The sequence below is a fragment of the Rousettus aegyptiacus genome, unplaced genomic scaffold (genome assembly GCF_014176215.1).
Source record: "Rousettus aegyptiacus isolate mRouAeg1 unplaced genomic scaffold, mRouAeg1.p scaffold_m13_p_13, whole genome shotgun sequence".
NCBI lineage: Eukaryota > Metazoa > Chordata > Mammalia > Chiroptera > Pteropodidae > Rousettus > Rousettus aegyptiacus.
In genome coordinates, this window is record NW_023416288.1 from 61,179,853 (window position 1) to 61,194,888 (window position 15,036).

General features: G+C 33.5%; 1 protein-coding gene across 3 annotated transcripts in view; it reads right to left on the reverse strand.

Moving 5' to 3' along the window:
- Nucleotides 1-15,036, reverse strand: part of MKLN1 (muskelin 1) — a 275,940-nt gene that overhangs the window by 64,017 nt on the left and 196,887 nt on the right. For all 3 annotated transcript variants that reach the window (XM_016148735.2, XM_016148733.2, XM_036231137.1), the window contains one exon: nucleotides 5,037-5,149. In XM_016148735.2, coding sequence (XP_016004221.1) covers nucleotides 5,037-5,149 — 113 coding nt within the window. The remainder of the gene's footprint in view (nucleotides 1-5,036; nucleotides 5,150-15,036) is intronic.

A 15,036-nucleotide genomic window follows, 5' to 3' on the forward strand; every position in this document is an offset into this window, starting at 1 on the left:
ATGAGATACCATCTCACATCTGTTAGAATAGCTATAATTAACCAGACAAGTAATAACAAATGTTGGAGAGGATGCGGAGGAAAAGGAACCCTCAGACACTGCTGGTGGGACTGCAAATTGGTACAGCCACTATGGAAAACAGTATGGAGGTTCCTCGAAAAACTAAGAATTGATCTACCATATGATCCAGCAATCCCGCTACTGGGTATTTACCCCAAAGACTTGAAAACCCATATCTGAAAAGATATTTGCATACCGATGTTCATAGCAGCACTATTCACAGTGGCCAGGACATGGAAATAACCAAGGTGTCCTACGATAGATGATTGGTTCAAGAAGCTGTGGTACATATAGACGATGGAATATTATTCAGCCATAAGAAATACTGCCATTTGCGACAACCTGGATGGACCTCGAGATAATTGTGCCAAGCGAAATAAGCCAAACTGAAAAAGTTGAAAATCACATGATATCACTTATATGTGGGATATAAACCTAAAAGCAACAAATGAACAGGACAAACAAAGACTCAAGGACATGAACAATGGATTAGTGGTTACCAGAGAGTAGGGGGTGGGGGAGGAGGGAAGAGGTAGATAAGGTAAAGGGGATGAAAATAGGGGGATTAGGGGAGGGTTAAGTGGGTAAAGGGAATCAAATATATGGTAGCTGAAGGAAACTGGACTCTGGGTGGTAATCACACACTAGAATATATAGATGTCAAATTATAATGCACACCTGAAAATTATATAATTATATTAATGTTAACCCAATAAACTTAAAAAAATAAAATAAAATAAAACAAAAAGAAATAAAGAGGTCTCATATTATCTGACCTCAAGAAGTGTCATATTGGTATATGAACAGACCAAAAGATAATGGAGGAGAACAAGTGTCCAAAGAGACATACATTTATATGATCAATTGATTTTTGACAAAGGTGCCAAAGCACTTCAACAAAAAAGACAAAAAGCAACCAGAACTCTCAAACATTTCTGGCAGGAATAAAAAATGGCAAACCACTTTGGGAAAGCTTCAACCGTTTCATCAATGGATACTAAAAGGGTGAACGTTTGATGAGTAACAGAATATTTTCATAATCCTGAAATGTCTTTCCACAAATTACTTATTAGAGTGAAAAAATCTGGTGGGCACCCTCTTTGACCAAAGGATCATGAAAACTAACATCAGACAAACTGATAAAATATGCCTCTAGGTATGATATTCTAAGGAGGACCAAATGTCACCCACATGGCATGCCTGCTAAAAACGCTTAAACTCAATCCTAAGGAAACGTCAGAGAAACCGAACTGAGGGATATTCTACAAAATAACTGCTCTGTATTCTTCAAAATTGTCAAGATCAAGAAAGACAACGAAATGTTAAGGAACTATTCCAGACTAAAGGAGACAAAAGAAATGTGATGCATGGTCACGATCTGAGACCTGGGTCAGAGACAGGGGTTGGGGCCGACACTGGGACACTGACAAAGAACATTACTGAGGAATTACTGGGATAACTGTCTATATCTGAATAGGGACTTTGGATTAAATTAAAGTAGCTATTCTCAGTGCAGTCTGGGGTCTCCAAGACGCTTCAGGGACTCCACAAAGTCAGTTATTTTCATAACAATACTAAGATAAAAATTTGTCTTTTCACTCTTATTCTCTTATGTGTACACAAAATTTTCCAGCAGCTGTATGATTTTTGAAATAGCAACATACTGAATACAGAAGCAGATATGAATCCAGCTGCCTTCTATTAAGCCAAACATTAAAGAGATTTAGAAAACTATGAAACAATGCTAGTTGCTGGTTATCTCAAAAAAAAAAAAAAAAAAAAAAAGCACCTACGCAACTGAGTTGCAAGCTGACCTAGCTGCTTTTTTTCACAGAACACTATATTTATTTGAAAGAAAACTAACAATCTAAGTATGGTTATTCAGACATTATGAATACAGCAGACATTTTCTGAAAATGAAGTATGTCATTTTGAAGAAAAACTGACAAAATTTGTTGCCAATGATAAAATGCATGTTTTTAAATTAAGCAAAAAATTAGAATTTCAGAAAATGTCTACCTGCCACTGTGATCTTGACACTTTCCCAAAACTTGAAACACTTTTCTAATGACATTAATAGGAATATTAACAATTGTAGGGCTTTTGGATATTGTACAGTAAAATATGTCAACATGTGGACAATGCTATTAACTCAGGGGACCAATATTTTTCAAGTGACCAAGAACACTTGGGTAAAACACCATGGGTGAGTAAAATATCTATTCAGAGAGCGTAACAGAATTTAAAACGTTAGCTGATACAGTTTCCTGGTCTATAATGCAATTACCTTTACAAAATAACCACTTGTCAATTTGGGAGATGAGATCAAAAAAGAACATGTGCAATTATCAAACAATGCTATTGAAATACTACTTTCCTTTCCAAACACATATCCATGTGAGGTCCAATTTTCTTCATATATTTCACACAAAACAACATGTCGCAATCCAGCTATCTTCCATGAAGTTAGACATTAAAGAGATTTATAAAAATGTAAACTAAAGAAAAATACATTTTTTGAACCTATAAAAACTTACTTGCATATCTACTTGAACATTTAAAATCATTATTCTTAAGAGCTTAGCTGGTCCATTATCTTTAAATCTCCTAAATGTGTTATTAGATACATGCTTAAGTAAATTAAATTAATTTTGCTTTTTAATTGTATATCATACTCTTAAAAACATGCCCTTGGGTACCATCAAACAATAACTTGTGCTCACTGATATAGAAAATAAAATTAGATAAATGAAATATTAACTGTTCAGTTTTGGAAGAAATAAGCATTTATACTAGAGTCATATATTACTATTCAAGTAAGGGATAGATCAGCAAAAGATTTTTAGGTGTCTATATGAAGAAAGTAATAATAAATTATAATAAATCTAAACTCCAGCACTGGATCACTACTTATACCTATTGACTTCCAAATAACAGAAACGAAGTTTTAAATAACTTATTGCATTCTAAATATTACTTAATCCATTCAAGGAATATAAGGGGTTAAATGGGCATATCAAAGGAAGCTTCTAATTCTATGTGAAGTCAAGAAGGAATTCACAGAGGAAGTGAAGTTTGAACTGAGTTTAAGAGAATAAGCAGGGATGTACTCAGTAAAGACTGACCCTCTGTTAATTCAAAACAGGAAAAAAACTATTGCTAAAGGACACAGGTGAGAAAGTTAAATAAACCCAGCAACTATAAGTATGGCTGGTACATAAAGTCAGAAGATGAAGCTAGAATGGAAATAGGGACCAAATCATGATTAGAAATTTGAAGTTCTTAGTCTAAGCAAAAGCAACTGAGGAAGATAAATCGCTTTATCGTTCTGATTATTATTGTTATTGTTATCCATATTTCTCTGTTTCTGTGCCCTCTGATAGGGCCTCTCACCATACAATGACTCTGGACTTGGTCATATGACCTCCTGTGGCCAATAAGACGACAAATTTGATGATGTGCTCACGTCCACTTCATTCCCCTTGCAGCCCCACCCCTGACATGAGAACAAACTCCAGCTAGCAAACAGGAAGGTGAGCAACTATGTAGAACAGAACCATGTAATCCTGAACTAGGTGACAGCCAGCTGACTCCTGACACATGAGTGAAGCCAGCCAAAACCAAGTTTTGTGGGTGCTTGTAATGTAACAGATACAATATAACAGATAACAGAAATAGACTGAAGCTAACCATAGGGTTAGCAGGTACCACATGGCCAGACAGGTTTTTTAAAGACTATGCCAATAAATGGAAAATAGATCTGGAGATCAACAATAGAGGCAAAAAATGTTTAAGAAAGAAACCAAAAAGTTGGAATTAATGCCAAAAAAGAGGAAAAGACATCTGAAATGCAATATTGGGTGCTAGAACTGTTGGAACTTAGGCACTAATTAGATATACTCTGAATAAGGAGGAGGATTTCAGGATGAATCCTAGACTTAGTGCAAGAATAATTACAGATGCAATCAATCTAGATTTAATACAGTTTAAGAGAAATGTTAGGTATTTCTTAGATGTCTTTATTTTTGTTGAAGATAGAAATAATAATTTCAGAAAACGTTATTTTAATACTGAAAGACGAGCCATTTTTACATACTTTTACAGAGATAATAAACAAATCAGAATTTCAAGATAACTTTGGAAAGATAAGCAATATCCGAATGATTAATCACTGGAACAGAAGAGTAAGCAAGACTCCATTTTTCTGTGATTAAAGACATAGCACTAGATCTTTCTGAAATGGCCTTCCTAGATTAAAATCAGTGGTTTTTGAATTAGGGTTTTTCTCCTATTTTTCATTTGCAGCTCCTACTGTTTTATTTTTCACCTCAAAATCTGAAATAGCTTACATGGAGGATACAATAAAAAATTCTATAAAGATCTGGACAAAAACTTAAATCAATATTTGCTTTATACCAGTGTATAATTATGTACTTATTTAATTCAAAGCCATAAATCCAAGCCACCTTATTCACTACGGAAATGCTTTATGAATATCTGCCTCAACAGACAGACACACACGTGAATACATACATACAATTTTAGTTAAAAATAAACGTCATTTGTAAAACTGATAACTACAATCAAAAAGTGAGAGATCAAAACAGTGAGACAGGACGTCCAAAGCAAAATTTTCCAGAGGAAATCAAAATAAGATGAATGCTTGAAATAAGAGTAGATTTGATGAGGACATGAGAAAAAAAGATAGTTACACAGTTACATTTCCAGGCAAAAGTAGTAAAATGATCGATCTTAGATGCCCATTCTATTTAGCTCTGTAAGATAGACTGGTTCATGTACCAGTAATTGAAGGTAGAGAAGCTGGAACGCAGGAGTACTTAAAACAATAAAACAAACTTGTTCACAAATTCTTCTACCACTGCTGATAGACATTAGAAAAGAATGCAAATCATCTAGAAAAGTGTACGCCCACACCCCTGTTTTAATAAAGATAGATGAGAAGTCTGAGAACTTGCCTCTTTCTCAGTGTCTCTAGAGATACAGGTCCACTGGTTCTCTTTCACACTGTATGCCCAGAAGTCAGCAAGATCTTGTGTTCCATCCCATCCACCAAACAAATAAACGGTCTCTAGGAAAATTAGAAAAATATGTGTAAAAAGATAAACTTATGGACAAGATATAAGCACCCAGACCTACCAGTTGTTTCTAATATCATTTAAGAAGGTACATCTAAATAAACTTAAAAATCAAAATTTTAAACTGGTAACATTCGAAAATATATACTAAGCTAGTATTTCCTAAACATGAATATATGGAAAGGCTTCTGTGGAATCATTATTTTGAGAGCTTCATAAAAATACAGATAACGAGGAGGCATTCCCTAAGATTCTGATTCCATAGGTCTTTAGTAGGTAAAAAGGGTCCATACTTTTAAAGAATCCAGGGTGAATCTAATGTGTAGCCAGTTTAGAAGTTTCTGTGTTAGACGAAGAAAAGTTTACATTTACCACTTTGTTAATAATGCAGCTTCAGACTGAAAAAAAATCTCAGAAGAATATATAATGTAAGATATGACATTAAGACATCTAGCTATTTAAAAAAAAAAAAAAGTTCACATTGAAGCTGTTTTCTCTTGGTTGCAATACCAAAAACAATGATTAAAGTAGCTAGAAGTTAAAGTTAGATATCTTAAGAATAAAGTGATACATATGGCCTTGATATTCCCATGGAAACTGGGGGAAAATTTTCCAAATATATTGTGGTATATTTAACTCCACAGAAATCAACTTTAAGTCATCCTAGGTATTTGGAGAATCTGGTTTCTTTTAAATCTGAAGTGTCTGTTATGTTCATGGACTTTATCCCTGTGACAAAACAAATTCTTGCTCAGTGAATAGTGAAAATCTTTACACACAACACTGTGCATCATCCCATCCTTCTTTATATAATAATAGTACCTTTCCTTTCTTGAAATATTTCCCCCCTTTGTAAATGTCTTATGTCTACTAGTTACACGAGCCCACCAATTACATTTTAAAAGTTAAATAAGACATCACGAGAAAACTGTAAAGCCATCTATTCTCTAATTGACATGAAGTTGGCCTATAATATGTGGAAACTGTCATCCATATCATGTCCTACCGTGAAGGGTTACAATTCAAAGTGCACCTGGAAATACTGTAACAGCATTTAAAAAAATTCTTGCCATTCATAGACTTGTGCTATCTTCTAAGAGATTTTTGTCATATTTTCATATAATTTCAAACTCTAATGAATTCTCTAAGTGAAACATCCTATTCTATGTCCCAAGAACCTTGGGAAATCAAAACAATGCTTCTGGGTAAGAGTAGACCACTGGAACAGGACTAAGTTCAAGTGTTAACTGGGTAATCAGTATAGGTCACTTATCCTCACCGAGTCTTAGTTATTTCTTTTATAAAACTCTCAGAGCTGTGGTGAAGTTCTTCAGACAGAAGTTACACAAAAACATTCTGAAAGCTGTCAAGCATAAACGACATGTCTTTAAAACATGCACAAAAATAAAAAGTAACTTGTAGTTACTAAATCCACAGATACAATAAAAACAGTATTACTGTGTCTGATTCCATGTCTAACTCAGTACCTAGAATACTTCTGGTTCTGTACCAATGTGAAATAATGACAATTATTTAAACTATTAAAAACTGTCACATCTCAGAACTATAAAACAATCCATTATCATTAGTTAAGTAACATTCTGTTTCCCAAATGACACAGAGTAATGCACAGATACTGAGAATTTTACAGAAAAAAAAATTAAAAGAATTTTCATCTGGCTTAAAAAGTATCTGTCAAGGCCTCACTATAGGGGCAATTAACCCTGTTAAATTCTGAAGCCTGGAGAAGGAGGGGGTATATAACTAAAATAGCAATAGCGGTTGACCTTTTGTTTTACAGTGTTTCTGGGCACCCTCTGGATAAGGTTACCCTGGTTCATTAACTTTAATAACCCTTCCTGTTGGGCTCTGAGTTCTCAATGTTCTTTCTGAAAAGCAGGTCTCTTTGTACGCATAAATTCTCACAGCAAAGAAAAACCCACATTTCCACAACAGCCTCATTGATAGCTGAGCAAAATAAAATCTGGCACAGAGCAAGCATCCCAATGGAATTAATCCAAGATGTCATTCTTGTCCATGAATACTTTGTGGTCTCAGTTGAAGTTTAATAGTAAAATTGAATAAATCAGACAGAAACAGGACCTTTTGACATACCTAAATGAAATGCAAAACAAAATTTTAATCAAATCATTTAAGTTGAAATATTCAGAGATGAAATATCTAGAAACAAACACCGGCAAAAGTATTATTTAATGCATAAAGGATATCAAAAACTTTGAAACATTATATAAATAACTGAAGAGAGCTATAGTGAGAAGTTAAGAAAGTAGAAAAAAGATACCATTATAGTTTGCGACAAGTAGTAGTCTGGTTTACTGATATCCATTCTCACGCTTATAGGTTATATAACAATTCGTGTCCGTCCCTGGGGCAGTACAATCCTCCTCAAGCGGCATCTCTCTCTATTTTTTTCTTAAAGGAGCACAGACTATAGAGGCTATCCATTTCTCTCAGCATTTAGAGGAATGTCCAGTCAATATTTTTTGAATACTAATTTGAATTGGCAATACCCTTTAGAGAATAAAAAGAAGACATAATCCCTATCCTCAAGGAGTTTATAATCTAGTTAAGAATATAAAAGAAGCACATAAAATCACCATAATGCAGGGCAGACAGAGTGCTGTAAAAAAGGTAAAAAGCACCATGACGGTTCAAAAGAGGGACTCGGGGAAAGTTTCATGGTGACAGTGGTAACTGACCTATGCAGCACAAGGTGGCTTTGCTGGCAGAACAGGGGACAGAGAGCAGGTCATTTCAAGCAGAGTAAAAGGTATAATAAAGGTATAGAGACAGAAAAACACACAGAAAGTGTTTAAAAAGATATGGACTCTAAAGTCAGGTAGATTTCAGACAGAATTGTAGCTCTCCCACCACAGCTGTGTGACCACCAAGTTTCTTAAACACTGGTTTTCATCTCTAAAATGGCACACAGTATCTATCTCATAAAGCTACTGTGAGAATTAAATTAAAAAATGCGTACAAAGTAGGGAAAACTGTGTGATGAATAAATGCACTGTTTTAAGAACACAAAAGATTAATAATAGGTGGAGATGAAGTTAAAAAGACAAGTAGTGGCCAGATCATGGAAGGGGTTAAATGAAAATATAAAGGCTTTGAACTTGACTCCACAGACAGTGGAGTAGCTATAGAAGATTTTACGCAGAGACATGACACGGTCAGAGCTCAACTTGCAACATACAGGACTGAATGAAAAGGAGGAGCCACTGAAAGAGAGGAGAAGGAATTAAACTGACTAATGATAGTCTATATTTAAAATGTCAAACCAATTTCACTCAAGAAACTATAAATGAATCAATCATCATTCATTCAATCAGTCTTTCATTACTCAGGCCACAGAAACTAAAATTCTACCATATTCTCTGGTACAGGTCTTTCTTGTACCAGTACAAAATAAACCCTACAACTACTTAGTACAAGTAGTACTAAGCTTATACTCACTGAAAATAAGGTAGAAATGTTAACATATCAGTGTCTTTATATCATTTTGCACAAAGAAGCAAGCTTTTTATTTTATGTGCCCGACTGCAATATCCATCTTTCTACACTTGATTCTTAGTAAATCAGACTATGCTGATTGCATAATCCTCCACAAGATGGCACACTATTTTTGTAATTAAACCTATTTTTCTACTTTGAAAAGTATAGAATGCATGCAAATTCAAATGTCAAAAGGAAGAGGTAAGAAAAGGGTTAACGGGCTAGTGAAAAAGGTTAGCTTAATTTTTAGTTTAATATAGACACTGAGAGAAAAACAAATTAAATGAAAAAAAAAAGTTTTAAACACAAATTTATATTCAAGCTAAAAATGAAACCCTGTCAGGACTTTTAGTTTAAGAATTTAAGCCTTTTGAAAATGCAGTTAAGAAGACTTAAACTAACAATTTCTGAAGAGAAGGGGAAAGAGACCCTATCTAGGTACCTTACCTTCTTGAACCATCCCCTCAGCTCCACGACCCAGCAGATTATCGACTAGGTTCATCAGTCTCCCTTTTTTATATAGAGCTATATTCTTACACAAGCTATGATTGTAACACTATCTAGAGACTGATCTTTTCAGGAAATTCGACATTAATTACTTTCCCTGCTAAAGGTTATATTTTCTGCCTATGATGATATACTTTATAATCTTAATTAAGGCTATTTTCAGAATTCCTTTAGGCTAACTGTATGAAAGAAAAGGATTCATGTCATATGTAGCTACAAAAATATAGCCATATAAAATATGTGTAATTAACCAAAACCTATGTTTACCTACTTCCTTTAAAGGCTTCTTTAAAGACTATAAGGAAAACCCATCATATGGTAGACACCCTGTGCAAAAAGAAAAATGAAAAAGAAGAAAAAAAGTAATTTTCATAGACTTAGTACAGAATAGGCGAAGGTTCAGATTTCCATAGAAGGAATCTTCTATGGCAACACCCCCTCAAACTTCTTTTGTAGATACCAAATACTGGGATTTTGCCCGAGTCTTACTACCTAGTCTGATTGAGACGAAAAAAGACCGGTGCTGTAGGTTCTCAATACTCAGTGAGAGTTACATAACAAAGAACTGTTTGGTACAATGGACATTCAAATTTTCATCTGAACAGATTTCCACACTGAAACAAAATAGATGTGCCTTTCTCTCTTTCTAGTCACCTTATTTTACCCAGAGTTGAAACCCAATTTAGAGTTAAGTACAGAGGTGCCATAGAAATGAAATTTCCAGATTCTTCAAACACTACTTAGGAAAAGTCATTAATAGTAAACCTACCTAATCCTTAACAACAAAATTCTTAAATAGGGTTTAATATTTTTTTCTAAAAATCTATACTTAATGGTTTCCCTTCTTTTCTAAAACATCAATCGGGACAATATATATAAAAAGATGAAACAAATATACCAAAATAACATTGGATGAGTTATTATTTTCCTGCTTTTCAACTGATTTTCCAAAAATTTTTAAATTGTTAAAAAATATTTCCACTGTGAGATTCTGTCAAAAACACAAAAACAAAAGAAAGGTCTCCAAACTGATATAAAATGCTCTCAGCAGAATTAATTGGTATATATCATATGTTGCATACAAAAACACATATACAAATAATATATTTTATATATAAAATACATTATTTCTTTTAACTCTCACAACTTAATTTATTATTCTCATTTTTATTACAACGCATTCAAGATCAAACAAAAAATCATTGGTAAAGTTGGGAGGATTCAAAGCCAGGTATGTCTAACACACACACACACACACACACACACACACACACACACACACACACAGATTTCCCACAAAGTCAACCCCCAACCACAGCATTTGGTGTTATATCAGTAAGACTGGGTTTTTGAAGACTTTAAATACAATCTCTTCAAAGGTGATTAAGATTAACCTGATTCAGAGGGCTCTGGTACATTCATGATAAAGTCAATACTTGAAGTATATGAAATCATTTTGGTAAAAAATCATGCTATTAATGGTTTTATAATAGAAATTGAAGGATTTCTAGAGAAAAATTCCAAGAACATTCCAGATTCTGCTCTTGTATCCAAACTAAACTTAAAAGGCACCAAGTGATACCCTAAAGAATGCAAAGCTCTATGTAATACTTAATTTTCCCACTTAGATCCCAAGGTAATCAATCATAACTACAGTTTTAGAAAAGCACAGTCTATATAATAGAATAAAACAAGCAGAGTCATCAGAAAGTTTAAATATATTAGAATATAACCAACAACATAAATTCACCTCAGAAAAATCCTAGCATATTACAATAAATGACATCATAACACACTCTACTCATCAAGGGTTATAGCAATACTAGAGTGCAATTTCCAAGTAAATATTTTTCTTTCCACTTAAAGGAAAATGGATTTTAAAATTTTGATTCAATTCAACAAATATTTAGTGCACATCTGCTCCATACCAGCTCTGTTGCCATGAAAATAAATAAATCAAGATTTTTGTCCTTCCCCGCTTAATAAAACCACTAGGCTGGGGGTTGGAAAGAGCGAAGCTGAATAGATAGGATTGGGATGCATAACACCTATATAAGCAACTCTAAAACAATATGGAAATCATCTCATGAAAAATAATAATATGAACAAAGTACTAAATAAATACGGGAAGGGAAATAATGCTTCTGCCCAGACCTGTCTCCTCAATCCCAAATTAATATATCCAACTACTTACCTGACAAATCTACTTGGATGTCTAACTGGCACCTCATACCTAACCCATCTAAAATGGAGTTGATAAACAAGCCTGCATATTTGATCCTTTCATTTTACCCATCTAAAGGAATGACTACACTATTTTTCTAATCACTCAGGTCAAAACCTTTAGTCCTCCTTCACTCCCTTCTCGTAATACTTCAAATCCAATCCTTTAGCAAACCCTGCTGCTCTATAAGACATCTTCAAAATATATCCAAAATTTGACTAATTCTTATTGCTGTACCCACTCTAGTATAAGCTAATGCTATCAACACTTCTCTAGCAAGTGACTGCTTCCTAAAAGTTCTGTCTGCATCTTCCCTTCACCCAGTCTGTCCTGCTAAAATGAAAGACAGTTCACGGCATTTCTCAATATCCAACAGTGTCATCCCATCTCATTCTGAACAAAGGCCTAAAAGACTCAACACAATCTGTCCCCCTCACTACCTCTCTGACTTTATTGCCTACTATTCTCTTCCTTACACACCTCAGAATACCAACAAATAATCTGGGAAAAAAACAAGAGTAGGGGAGAGGTGGGAAACAGTTTTACTTTGCAACACTGAATACTTATGTGGAGTAAATAATTTTATTTAAATTTTTACTTGAATACCTAGTTCGGTAATATTTACCATGATTTCAAAAATAGATAAGTTTAATCTTTTAAAAATATGGTGATGACTCTTCCTAGTAAGTTCCACAAAGGCAGACAGACAAAAATACTGCACATCATTTCCAGTATCCTGGGTCCCTTTAAAGCCCATTCATGAAGCTCATCTAAAAAAAATATTTATAGGAATAGAGAATGATGACAGAAAAGAACATAGACAGCAATGTTTAGCTAAAACTAAAGACTGGGAATGTCAAGGTATAAAAGTTACTAGTCTTTGGAATAGTATTTTAAAACTTCTTTTGTTTTCTTTTGATCATAGCAGAGTCCTGTATCACTCATGCTCAGAACCAGACACCTGTTTAAACTTAACCCACAATTCCAGAGTCTTGTGAAAGTTCAAACTTTCCCAAATAAATACAGTTCCTTTCTAAAAGGAATGCTAGTGAATAAAATTTTCTCCAACTTATAATATGTATTAGTTGTAAGTATTTTTGATACTACATTTTTAAAGTAGAAAATTTAAAACCTCTGGTAAGTACCACCCAGACATAACGAATGTCGCTATTTTGGTATGTGTTCTTTCAGTTTTCCCCTCCATGGTCAACAATAAAATTAAAAAGAGTCATCACTTCTACCTCAATTTCCATTTCAAGATATCAAAATGAAGATGAGAAGAATCAAGTAGCATCTTCTTTGAAATACATTATTTAAAGTTTTTAAAAAACAAAAGGAAGAATTCCACACCAAGATGTTTCACACACCATTCCTATTACTCATATGAAGGACCACTTGAATCTAGCTAATCCTTTCATCATTAAAATTCATGTACAGTTAGTACTGTTTCCACACTATTAGCAATAATGTAACATATTGACCATCAAGCCCATGTAAGTTATAGGCAACTTTATATTAATTGACTATCCATGATTATTTAATTATACTCGATTTTAAGTTTCTGGTTCCTTTTAAAGGTTGAAAATCTAGTTTTATCATCATCCATGGACCTAAAAAAGCTTGACCCAGCATTCGGAAAGTTTAAAAAAAAAGCACTGAAACATATAAAATGGCTCTAAATAAAAATTCCTCTACTGGAGAAGTCCCTAAATTTTCTATGGTGGAATTATTTGCTTAAAAACGTATTTCCGAAGTACTTCTATTACTTTTTATAAACTAGTGCCAATACTAGAAGTATGGATACAGGTCAGTTTTACTTTGTAGACTAATGAATCCTCAGAAGTTATCAAAACGAGATTATTCTTCTAAAGATCTCATCTGAAATAATATCCATAACTATAATAGTCATTTTTAGTATGCTTTCTTATAACTATTGCTTCTAAAACAAATTAAGTAAATACTCAACTCTTTTCCTCTTCTTGAAATATTTTTTAAAGGCAGTGGTAATAAGAGACTTGACCATCAAGAATTTGCTAAAATCCTATTATAATGCATAAAACAAAGATATTATAGGAAAAACATTTGGACCTTTAACACTCAACTGTAAGTATATCACTTTAAGTATCTATGACCTGAAAAAATAGTTTTTAATCCTAGTGACTGGCTCACATTAAGTTCTGTCATGACATTGGCTTATCATTTAAATTTTTTATTTTCCTTCTTCAAAATTCATGAATTATAAAAAAAGGGGAAAATTATTTTATCTTTTCTTACACATGTACTTTACCTATCACATACGGTCCCTCTCCCATAACAGTCAATACAGTAAACACTGAAAATGCCTCCTGCCCCCTGATAGGGTAGGCTTTAAATTCTAAAGTAGGCTTTAAATTACTTTCACATTTAAGGAAAGTAGCATTTTATTTAGAAAACTAAACAAGCTTTTTCAAATAAACGCCCTTCTTCAGTATATTATTGCCATTGTTTTTTTTTAAAGTTTAATAACATTTTCAATTATGACTGAGGAAAAAAAGGCATTATAAGTTCTACTCTGTTCAAAAGAGAGAAAAAGCTACTAGAGACAATCTAAACACAAATTTTCATCTCCATTTTTACAAAGTAACTTTTCTTTTTTCTTTTTTACATTTATTTTTAATTCTTTAATGTCATCATATATTTGATCCCTTTTATACAAAGTAACTTTTCTAGGTTACAAAAAACAATTTGTATATAAATCTGGTTCTTTAGGAAATAAGCATATTTGTACTTATTGGACTCTTGGGTAGGAAAAAAGCTGCTAAGACTCCAGCTGAGTCAGCCTATTTCCGTGGGAGGGAAAGGGGGAGGCAGCCAACATTAGGAAAGCAAATCCCTATACTTTGAAATGAATTTTTCCCAGACCCTAATAATACTTTAAACAAACTCATGGGTTACTATATAAATTCAGTAGTTAATTTTAAGTAAAATATTATAATTTCTCTTCTTCTTATAAAACATTTGTGAAAAGATATTAATGCCTAGATTATCTACACTGAAATAATTTTTACTCTTAATTATTTTATAATGTGAGTCAACAAAAACAACTTATTTATTCCTGAAGCACTATGAGTGAGTCAGTATAACAGAACAGAAATGAGTATTAAAAAAAAATAAGATATTACCTTGATGAATGCAGTAAAGTTTTTACAATCAAATAATATGTAGTAAAATTATACTAAATTCTTGCTATTATTTCCTTTTCAGGATGGTAATTTGAAACTTACTATAATTTTAGCATTAATCTTTAAATATAATGGTATTTAAGCTGTCCTAAGCCTGAAGAAACCAAAGTAAAACTCTCAATACAAAGTTATAGAATAAAATTTAAAAGAAGCAAAGAATAACTAAAACAAATTATTTGTAGTCTTGTGAACAGTGTTTAGCAATTAATAGATCCCCTAACACTTAAGCCAGCAGTCCCCAACCTTTTTTGCACCAGAAACCGGTGCTCCTATGAGAATCTAGTGCCTGATGATCTGAGGTGCAGCTGAGGCGGTGATGCCAGCGCTGGGGAGCGGCTGAAGATACAGATGAAGCTTCGCTGCCTTGCCTGCCACTCACCTCCTGCTGTGCGGCCCTGTTCCTAACAGG